This window comes from Alexandromys fortis, unplaced genomic scaffold (assembly GCF_014885135.2).
Source record: "Alexandromys fortis isolate MF-2015 unplaced genomic scaffold, M_Fortis_MF-2015_v1.1 scaffold_22, whole genome shotgun sequence".
NCBI classification, from domain to species: Eukaryota; Metazoa; Chordata; class Mammalia; order Rodentia; family Cricetidae; genus Alexandromys; species Alexandromys fortis.
In genome coordinates this window covers 542,374-553,689 of record NW_026067900.1, presented here as the reverse complement: position 1 = coordinate 553,689, position 11,316 = coordinate 542,374, and the positions used below count along the sequence as shown (strand labels likewise).

Below are 11,316 nucleotides of genomic sequence, written 5' to 3'. Positions count from 1 at the left end.
ATTCCTTATTGTCAAAGCCGGTCCGAGCCTTGTTTTTAACAGTAATATTTATTCAGCTTGGGAAAATGGCAAAGGAGCGTTGACTGAGGAATTTGAAATACCTCCGAGGGCAGAATGCCCTAGAGGAATGGACACCATCAGGCAGATAGCAGCAGTGTGGCTTAGCGAGTACGAAGTGGCTTTGGGGGTCCTAGAGGCATGTTCTTAGGCGAGATGCCCTGAGCTAACTAACCACTATCTGGCCCAGCCGGTTAATCATTTCCTGACCTTTGTTTTTCCTGCTTGAAGAATTGCTACATCGGTCTTCCCTCTCCCTTGCTTGCCTTCTGTCACGCGGCTCCTTCACCAGGTAAAACAAAACAAAAAACCAACCCTCCAACTTTAGAGGCTAGGTTTCTGAGATCCCCAGACATCCGGGATTCAAAACCCAGGCAGTGAAAGTCACAGGCTTTCTCCCTAAAGAAGCTTGTCCTCTCTATCTTTCTAAAGAAAGATCTGGAGCTGGGGTCCAATCCTCCCAGAGTAGGTCTTACTCTCCATTTCACTGGCAGTAAAAAAGGGGGGCCGTAGCAGCAGCGTGGGAGGGTGTTTTGAAGCTTAAACAAGGTATGGTATGCAAAGTGACTGTCTGGGAGACAGTGGTGGGAGTCTAACGAATATTACACTGCCTTTTTTTTTTTTTTTAATCACCTGGTAACCCGGACCTTGTACAGCAAACCAGATTGTTACTTCTCTCAACTTCGAGAAGGACAGGTATGAGAAGTCTCACAATGGACACGAGATAACAGTGAGTCATAATAGCAGTGCTACACCCAGGTACACCGGCAGCCTCGCGGGCCCAGCCAGGCAGCAGCCAGGTGACGCGCTCAGACTACAGTTAAGAACCCAGAATGGTTCCAAACCGCAACCTGTTACACGAATAGTCAGAACTGTTCTGGACTCCCTGCAGTCGGCTGGGCCACCGAGGGCCACTCCACAAGCACCCTCGTCTATTTCTTCCTGTGTAAAATGGGGCTTCAATGCTTGTCGGTTGGAGGGTTGTTCATTTTCTGCACTTTGCAGTGGCTACATCTTCTCTTTCTAAGCCTCCCAGATTCACTGCAGTAGACGCAGCGGTCCCGACTGGTCTTCCCAGGCGGAGAACCCACACTTGCTGGGGTCCCAGGAAGCTGCCGCCAGCAGCTCGGTGCAGTTGGGAAAGTCACTTTACAGCCCGGTGGGACACTCCTCCCGCGAACGGTGAGCGCCAAGGCCCCGCCCACCGGCTAACACGGAGGCGGGGCGGGCCCGGCCTCGGGGGCGTGACCAGTCTGGTGGGCGGGGCCACTCGGAGAAGGCGGAAGCTTGCTGTAGCCGGGCGGCGGCAGAACCAGGAGTCCGGATTTTCATTCTCCGGAGCGGGGCGCCGGGATACGGCGGGTGGCAAAACCCGGCGCCCGGAAGCCCTTGCTTTCTTTGACGCAAAGGCTCGGGACGAAGCAGCCACCGTCTGCCCAGCGCCGGGCTAGGAGCGACCCCAGACGGAGCCTCCGAAGTCCCTCCGCCCCACAGCTTCGGCCGTCCCCGCCGCCGTCCTCGTGGCCATGGAGTGTCCGCACCTCAGCTCCAGCGTCTGCATCGCCCCGGACTCAGCCAAGTTCCCCAACGGCTCCCCGTCGTCCTGGTGCTGCAGCGGTGAGTGCGGCCCCGGGGCTGGCCGGCCGCGCACCCGAGGCCCCGGCTCTGGTCCGGGCCTTGCCGTCGAAGGGCCGCGGGCGGGTGGCGCGCGGCCTCGGGGGAGGCTGCGGGGAGCGGGCCGGGCGCGCGGGGTTGAGGGGACGCGGCGCGGCGGGCGCGGCGGCGGCTCCTTTGTTTCGCGCGGCCCGACGGCCGGGCCGGCAGAGGAAAGGCCCGCGGGGGCCCGAGGCGAGCGCGCAGCGGTAGGGATGACGCGGCGGCCCGCACCCCGAGCCTCCGCGAACATAAGGGCTGGTCCCGCGTGTGGCGGGTCCGGGTTCGCGGTCCCCCGTGGGCCGGACAGGAAAAGCGCCGCTCTGTGGGCGCAGCTTTGTCTGGACTGCCGGGCGCGCGGGCCCCTTCGGGCTGCGTCTCCCCCGCCCTCCCCCCCGTTCCCACAGGCTCCTGTCTAACAACCCCCCCCCCCCGCACTCCCTGAGTCGACCGCGCTGGGGGCGGCTGATCTCTGAATCTTGCCTCAGCTTGGGAGGGTGAAGTTTGAGAATAGGCTGAGGGCTCCGAAAGCTCGGGGGAGAAGGCAGCCACTAGCTGCTGGGGAAGGGGCAGCTCGAGTTTTTTGCCTTTCGAAGATTGTTCCGAGACGGACTTTCGTGTTGGTCAGGAGTGTGTTGGGAACGAGCACACGGTTGTGTGTGCTGTAAAACACTCAGGTTTATGCTACGATTTGGGGTTGCTTAAGTGTTAACTCCTTCTGGCTCCTCGGAAGCCCCGGTCCCCTCTCATTGTCTGCCGGGACTTAAGGTCGGACCGGCCACCTCGCTTTGATTACTTCCTGGTAGGGCCCTGGTGCCGTCGCTGGTCTTTGTTTATGAGCTTTAAGATTGTCCTGGCAGCGTGAGCTGTAGTTTAAAATGTGGATAGTGAACATCAGGAATCAAGTTTGTTTTCAATGCTCGAAGACGGTGGTACGGTTCAGCCGAGTGAGTGGTTTCTTCTGGGTTGGCCTGGAGCTCGGGAGTTAGAGAGACTGCTTTAATACTTTTGACAGGTTACTTCTTCGATTGTGATTGTTTTTGAAGCAAAACATACGGGGTGGCACAAAGAAAGCTGTCTTCTAGCATTAGGAATAGAAGTAACTGTAGTTTTCCGGGGCTCCAAGACTTGGTGACTTGCTTACCTTTGTAAAAGTCAGGTGTCTTTTTCCTGCATGAAGACTTTAAAAATTAACCAGTTGATTGGTTTCACCGGGCAGTAGTAGCGGTTCCTTTGGTTTGCAAGGCTGGGTCTCTATTATGGCCTGGGGCGACCTAGAATTCGTAATTTTTCTGCCTCAACCCTTGGAGTGCTGGGATTATAGCATGTGCTACCATGTGGGCCAGTATTGCAGTTCTTTGTGGGAATGTAGGAACTTGTGTAAATGGATTCTTATCTGTAAATGCATTTTTAACAGTGAGTCTTGAGCTTGGAACATAACAAAAGTGTATCACACGTGGACTGGTGGTGTGTTAGCTAATTAGTTATAGCTGAGTTTTACTCAATAGATTTCACACACACACACACACACACACGCACGCACACACACACATATGCACACAACCACTAAGAAAAGCATACACCTCACAAGGAATGGGGCACTTCCTCTTGTTTGTTCATCTGTGGTCAGCTACAGGGATTCAGAGGTGGCTGTGTCAGAACAACCTGATTCTCTCTTTTTCCTCCTATGTAAGATCACATCAAACTTAGAAATGGCTCCATTGTGCACATGCGTCTAAAAAAAGACAAGAATTATGCAAGTGGCAGATATCCTGTCGTGAGTCAGTCTTGCCTCTGTCAGTCAGGGAGTCCATTTGACTGGGGAAAAGAGATGCAGCAAAGCAGGCCTCTCCCGAGGAATTCAGCGCACTGAAATGAAGCACAACTGGGAGGTTCGTGCTGACAACAGGAAAGAATTAGTAATGGAAGGGTGATCTCTGTCCGGAGCAGAGGGTGGCATCTTTACAGCTACAGCGTGCGGCAGATGGTTGCCTCTGACCCTGCTTTGGAAGGGTGGGTCTAATCACTTGCATTTGTAGGACCAATAAAGCTAGTTTCACAACTCTGTGGGTGTTTTCTTCTGTCCAACCCCATTTCATGTGGGCCTCCCATTTTAACCTTTTGGCACCCCTTCATTGGTACAGCCAAGTGTTAAAGGAGTAAGCTTGATCTTGTTCTTGCTTGCCCGTAGTTTCAGTAATTAAATGAGTGGTAAATCTGCGATTCCCTTAACTAACTCACTTTCTTGGAGTGTTATGTGTCCTGAGTTTTTTTCGTCAACACTCCAGAATTTATTTGCTTTCGGTAGGCGATTAGAAAGGTAGCTCTGACTGGTGTCGAGTCTGATTAGACTCTTACTGAGGAGGGAGAAAATTCCTGTTTTGGCACCTGGACAATAAAAGTAATGCCCGTGCCTTATTTTTATTGGGAGCTTGTAGTTATACCTCAGTGATGCAGCCAAGCTGATTGCAAAAGATCAACAGCCTGGACTCTAGTGGGCAGTATCTCCTTGGACCAGCACTTCTGTTTCCTTGAGTGTCAGTTTCATTATGTCATCTGGAAAAAGGGCAGTGCTTTGCCATTACTTCTCAAGTCTTTGTTAGGATGAGCAAGATTTTGTGTGTGTGTGAGAGAGAGAGAGACAGAGACAGAGACAGACAGACAGAGAAGCTTGAGGGACTGATGCTATGTAACTTATGACATCACAGACGCGAGCATTTTTATAAATAGGACTCTGAAAATTAAACGTCTAAAGCCACTAAATGGAACAATACAGATTGGCTTTATGATGAATTGTGTTACAAGGAGATAAGAACGCAGCAAGATTAGAGGTTAAGGAGTAGTGATACTAAAGAACTAACCTGAGCTTCTTAGCCACAGAAGGCACTGTGGTATGTAACTGTATGCTCCAATACTTCAAACAACTTTTGTTTGCAAGATCCTTTTATAGTCTCAACATTTTTCAGAACCCAGATTATTTTGAGGCTTTTATCTATTAATATCACCATATTAGAAATTGACTTAGAACTGTAAATATTTACTGACTTAATTACAAGTAACAGTAACAGACCTAATACTTAACAGAAATGAAAGTTTATGCAAAACTTTCTCAGAACAAAAATTGAATGGGAAGAGTAGTTTCTTAAGCATTTATGTTTTTGCAACTTTATCTTACTGGAAGACAGCTGAGCTCTCACATCTGCTTCTGTATGGAGTCTCTTGAGCTATCACACCTCATGTATTATAGAGAAAACTTCACTTTGTGCTCTTGAGAGATCGAAAGGAAACATTCGAAGTAATATAGCAACATCTCTTCCTTTTTTTCTGTCATCTATCCATCTACCTATCTACCTATCTGTCTATCTTAATATCCATGAAAATACCTTTGACCTTCTGGATCCCTTGAAAAGGGACCCCTGAGATCTTTAAGGTTCAAGAGCCTACTTTGAGATCCCGTAAGTAAAATGGTTAGGGACACCTGTTCTTACCAAACTTGGTGTTACAAAATTAGATAAATTCATGAAGCTGGCAATAGGGATCTATTTGTAGAGACTGAAGTTTCAAGCACGTGGGGTCTGGTGGTTAGTTTAACCTAGTTGGAAAGTCAGGAAATTCTCTGGTGTTAGAAGATAAATCCATTTAGTGGTTGAAGATAAATGTTGAAAATAGCAAATCTCCTAATAAGGTAAAACCTGATTTATGCCTAATTGTGGCTAAGGGCATTCTGGTTTTAAATTACTAAAGTTTAAATCAAAACTGGGCCAGTCTCTCAAGCCTTGTGTTATATGCCCATACCAGATGTTATTTTCAGAAGCTAGAGGCTTGGGCATTCCTTTTTTTTTTTTTTTTTTTTTTTAAGTAGAAAGTTTAACCAGTGACAAAAGACAGGGCTGAAACATGAAGTACTTGCTAGGTGGTGGTGACAGTGCACACCTTTAATCCTAGCAGGGAGGCAGAGGCCGGCTAGTTCTGAGTCCAGCCTAGTCTACAGAGCTAGTTCCAGGAAAGTACACAAAAAACAAAACAAACAAAACAAAACAAAACAAAACCCAAAACCAACAAACAAAAACACCCAAAACAAAAACACAAAGTGCTTTAAAAAAAATACCCTAAATACAACTGTTTTAAACTAAGGAAAGCCAAGTACCTGAACTTTAGGTTTTCAAAGTACTGTTTGCTTTGGAGCTGTTTTTCTAAAAGTTATGCGGGAGCTCTAAATTTCCAGCGCTGTATCACTCTAGTTGAGAAAAAGGAGCGATTGGCTTGGTCTGCAGTTTTGTTTGCAAAGGTTATTGAAAGTAAACCTTTATTTTATTTTTTTTTAAAGGTCCTTTTAGTAGGTGAGGTGCTGACTGGTTCTAATGTTGGGCCCTAAAGCCCCACCAAGGAGGAGGTCGCCCCAAGAGACACTCACAGCACGGTTGATGCAATAGCAAGAGGAATTTTTATTCTGCCACGGCAGAGGTCCCTCAGCCTCGAGAGGAGAAGGACCCTGCTTTGTCTATTACAAGCTCTTTTAAAGGAAAAAACCACAAATTCAGGGAGGGGGTAGTACAGAATCAAAGGGAAAGTCCAAAAATCATTTGTCAACTGTTTTGACTAGTTCATACAATGGTCAGCTAACTCTACTTGATCAATGTTATGGCGGTTACAAGGAGGAACACCTGCAGGTCGTCTCACCCCAGTTCCAGGGTCCGGGTCTATTGGAGAAAGACTACAATGGGGATGGAAAGTACTCAAAGCTCCCATGCACGCGTGGCTGGTTACTAGGGACCTGGTTCCCAGGAAGGGGGGTGCAGTAGTGCTAAGGTGCCTCCTAATGCTAGAGGCCTGGTTCCCAGGATGGGGGGTGCAGTAGTGCTAAGGTGTCTCAAAGTCTTTCACTTTGTTCATGGTAATAATTGGCTTGATCAGTTTGTGATAAAGGTAAGAAGCCACCTTGGTGGAGTAATGGGTTATTTTGTATCCTCTTTCTCTCAGCCTACTTTTAAATATGACTAGTTTGTCCCTTGAACTGAATTTTCTAAATAGGATGTTATTTAGTTCATGAGGTTGAATGCATTACTTTTAAGTAGCATCTTGTGGTGTGTTTACTAGATGTCTTCAGTGATATACTCAGAAAATGCTTGCTTGATGAAGTTTTTCATGTAGATGTGAAATGATCTCTAACTTCAGGTTGAGAATAAATGTAGAATAAGTACATTTACTTCCCAGAATGCTTTTTGTAGCCTTCCCTTCCTAATATGTTAGCCAGTAAACTGAGCTAGATTGTAACCAATTGGCTATTTAAGACCTTGTTAACATAAGAATTTGTAGTCTTCTGACAGTGTGGGCATATACATGGGCAGATGGAAATGTTAGTTTTTTTTTTTTTTTTTTTTTGGTTTTCCGAGAGGTTTCTCTGTACATCTTTGTCTGTGTCCTGGAACTGACTCTGTAGACCAGGCTGGCCTTGAACTCACAGAGATCCACCTGCCTCTGCCTCCCAAGTTCTGGGACGTGCACCACCACGTCCAGCGAATTTCAACTATCTTTCAGTACTGTTTGTAAGGCCTAAGTCTAATTGTCTTAGTTACCACGTTGATAGTGTTCTTCCCTACTCCAGCCCCAGAACCTTAAGCAGGCCCAGCCTGTTCCTACAACCTCTAAAGGATTGGTAGTGGATGTGAAAGCCCTGGAACCCACCACGTGCTCTGTGTGTTTGACAAGGCTGAAGCTGAAAGGTTCTGTTGTGATCAAATGTTATTTTCTAAGCAATATACTGAATATATTAAGAATGTTCTGCTTGGCCTAAGCAGAGTTAAAGGATGGGCTAGGCGAGGAATTAGAACTTTTTGTTTTCCTGGAATTCATTTACCCTCAAGATAATTATAACCATTCTTTACATTGATATCATTACTAGTAAGATTTTACAACATTCTTCTTTTTCCTCATTGAAATTTAGTGTGTGTGTGTGTGTGTGTGTGTGTGTGTGTGTGTGTGTTTGAAGCACTGGAGATTAGAAAATAACTTTCAAGAGTTGTTTCTCTCTTTAGTGATCTAAGGTCATAAGGCTTGGTGGCATGTGCCTTTTACCTGCTGAACCATATTGCAGGCTTCCTCATTGGCATTTATGCAGTTTATTTCTGTGCTGGAATATGAAAGATTTGTTTGTGCTCTTTCAAACTAGATTTAGAGATGCTAACAACGTTATAGTATTTGTAGAACAGTTAGCAAAAAAATGAATAGTTAGTGGCTAAGTGAGTAATTTAAATTCTTATTTTAAAATTTGAGTCTTCTTCTCTCAGGTAATCGCTTATATTTAGATTTTCCCTTAACATTTTTTCTTTCCTTTTTGAGCACTTCTTCAACATACATCTCTGTTGAAAAAAAAAACAGTCTTTAGTTAAGCTGTACTTTCAAACCTCTCTAAATGTGTTTGTTCAGCCTGGGCTCGAGAAGGGATTTGGTCGACAGCTTTGCAGTGGAGAATATGTGTTGTACAGTCTGTCAGTGTTTGCTTTATTCACATCCTTTTCAGACAGGAGCGCAAATGCTCTAGGTGTTTTCATAGCACTTTCCTGGACAGATGGCTGAGGAGGAAGTACTTTGATAGATTCTCAGTGGGGGCTGGTACTGGGAGGGTGTGCTTGTGATGAATCTTACCTTGATTGACAGTTGAGAATGCTGAGAATAGTATCAACTACAGTAACAGCTTGTTCATCTTACCTGGATTTGTCTTGTGCCAAGACCTCTCAAGATGCTCTGAGATTTTTATATAACAGTCTGTTTTGGGAATGTGGGTAAGAATAGATACCATTGGGCCTCAAAAGGAATCGGCCAGAACACTGTTCATTGCAGTCTTATCTTGAAATCTGTGGCAATCGTTGAATGAACTTCTTACTTAGAAACTTATAAATATAAACCATGTTTTTAACTACTATGAGTCTGTAGATGTTATTATCTATAGTAATTCCAGGTGTTTTCTCACCTATTAGCTTTTCTGAGTAGGAGGAGAACTGAGAACAACATAAAGTAACTTCAAAGCAGCTTGCTGGTATTTAGTCCTGACTAATTTAATTAACTACCCATCCTTGTAGTTTTCCCTGATGTGTAGATTGTGAAACGAAGACAAAGGTTAGGAGTTGCTTTAGATGCTCGGGGTATTAAAGGTAGCGCAAAACTTAAACTCAACCACCGTGCAGACTTGTCTGTGTGAGAGTGAGGTCTTCGCTTTGTCATTCAGAAACTTAATGCTTAGTAACTTAAGGGACTTAAAGGGCTCTGGCTGGAGACATGCTTGAAATGAGTTCCTTAGAGTTTTGATATGAGTATGTTTTAAATTCCACTTTTTTTTTTTTTCCAAGACAGGGTTTCTCTGTGTAGCTTTGGTGCTTGTCCTGGAATTTGCTCTGTCTACCAGTCTGGCCTTGAACTCACAAAGATCCACCTGCCACCGCCTCCGGAGTGCTGGGCTTAAAGGCGTGCACCACCACTGCCTTGCTTAAGTTCTTCATCTTAAAAGTCACTCATTTTTAAAATTTGATATTTCATTTCCACTACCCAATTTATTGATTAAAGTACTAGCAAATGGTCATAAAAAATTGTCTGTATAAACAGGAAGAAAACGGCTTTGAAAATCAGCTTCACTCTGTTCAGCTCTCTTTTTTGTGGGCTGAAATGCACCACACAGACATGACAGCTCCCTCAATATAGGTGTGGGAGAAAATGCAGTAAGCTTCCGGGTGTTTACAAATGTGTTTCAGTTCAGTTCCCTTCCTCCTGCTGGTTTCTTTTTATTTCTCATACAGGAGATTCTGGGTGGTGGGGTGTTGTGCCCTGTAGAACAGGGAGAGATTTCTGAAGCTGTGGAATTTTGCCTTTGCTTCTGGTAGTTCAGAAATCTGATTTTAGGCAATATATTGATTACTTTTAGTTATAGTCGAAGATTTTCCAGGTGTATTTCCTATAAAAGTTAATTACAGTCTTTAAATTACAGGTCTTAAGACAGATTTTCCCCTTTGGGAGATACACTGAGAAGCCTCTCTCTCTCTCTCTCTCTCTCTCTCTCTCTCTCTCTCTCTCTCTCTCTCTCTCTCTCTGTGTGTGTGTGTGTGTGTGTGTGTGCGTGCGCACACACACACAGATGCAGAAAAACCAGGTGAGCTCAGGAGGGCAGTTTCAGATTTTGAAAACTACTGTTGAAACTGAACATGGACATTCCAAAATTGAATTTGCACTTAAGTGGCTGCCTCAGCTGGATTCTGCACAAATAAATTGTAGCTAACTGAATTTTACAAGGTTCTTTGCAAAGGGAATTGGGTGTTTGTTTTTTAAGATAAAGCAGTTTGTATCATTTAAAAAGATAATATAGCCAACTGGATTTTATCTGCTTTAGGATGGAGTAGCTATCAATGATGGGTTTTCCATTCTTGAGTAGATACTGTATCTTGTTTTTTTCTTCATTCCAGCTGGGTTGAAGATAGCCTTCCTTGTCAAAATCTGCTTCCCTGTTTATCTTTGACCTGCCCTCAAGACTTACTTTTGAGAATGTTCTTTTACTGTCTTCTCCTCAAGAAGAGACTGCTATATTCTTTTTTTTTTTTTTTTTTTTTTGGTTTTTCGAGACAGGGTTTCTCTGTGGCTTTGGAGCCTGTCCTGGAACTCGCTCTGTAGACCAGGTTGGTCTCGAACTCACAGAGATCCACCTGCCTCTGTCTCCCGAGTGCTGGGATTAAAGGTGTGCTCCACCACGCCTGGCTAATCATCAGCAATTTTTTAAAAAAGGAAATTATAATACAACTAACAGATCAAGCCTCACCTGATGTGTGTAAAGTAGCTACCCACATTCGACATTTGTTATGAGAAGTTAGTCCTAAGGGCTTACATTCATTGTTTTCATTTATTGATTTTTCAGGAATTTTGTTTGGTTGTTTTAGACTCTCATTTAAAAGTAGTTTTTTTTAAGGTCTTAAAAGTATTTAATAAGTATATATTTTGGAAGATGGTCAGATTGAAATTATATCAATCATTATATTAAAAAAATCCAAGTGGGGCAGTGGCAGCACACTAATCCCACCTGTTGGGAGGCAGAGGCAGGCAGATCTCTGAATTCAAGGCCAGCCTTTTCTACAGAGTGAGTTCCAGGACAGTCTCCAAAGCTACACAGAGAAACCCTGTCTTCAAAAACTGGAAAAAAAAATCCAACTTCTGGCTGGACTGTAGTTAATCCCAGAACTTGGGAGGCAGAGGCAGGTGGATTTCTGTGACTTGGAGGCCAGCCTGATTTACAGAGTGAGTTCCAGGACAGGCTACAAAGAGAAACTCTAAAGCTACACAGAGAAACTCTTGTCTTAAAAAACAAACAAAATCCAACTTTTGGTTTTTGTTAAGTAATAATAGCTATTTCAAAAATTAGTTAATACTTGAAGAGTTTGCATGTGATTGTTTAATAGAATATTGGGGGGACTGGAGAGGTGGCTCAGAGGACCAACCTGTTTTCAGCCCACATTGCAGGACTCAAAACAGCCTGCAACTCCAGCCCCAGGGATCTAATGCCCTCTTCTGGACTCTGGGGACATCTGACTTCCTAAGGGCATAGACAAATGTACATAATAAAAAATACAA

At 44.7% G+C, this 11,316-nt stretch overlaps 1 protein-coding gene across 4 annotated transcripts in view; it reads left to right on the top strand.

The window, feature by feature from the left end:
* The first annotated feature begins 1,012 nt into the window (after positions 1 to 1,012).
* The window catches only part of Usp3 (ubiquitin specific peptidase 3), a 72,977-nt gene continuing 62,673 nt past the window's right edge, over positions 1,013 to 11,316 (top strand). Inside the window, exon 1 of one of the 4 annotated variants that reach the window (XM_050126116.1) lies at positions 1,013 to 1,674. In XM_050126116.1, coding sequence (XP_049982073.1) covers positions 1,584 to 1,674 — 91 coding nt within the window. In that variant the 5' untranslated portion in view covers positions 1,013 to 1,583. Of the gene's footprint in view, positions 1,675 to 2,472; positions 2,658 to 11,316 lie in introns of those variants that run through there. The other 3 variants (XM_050126137.1, XM_050126147.1, XM_050126127.1) reach the window with 3 other exon arrangements.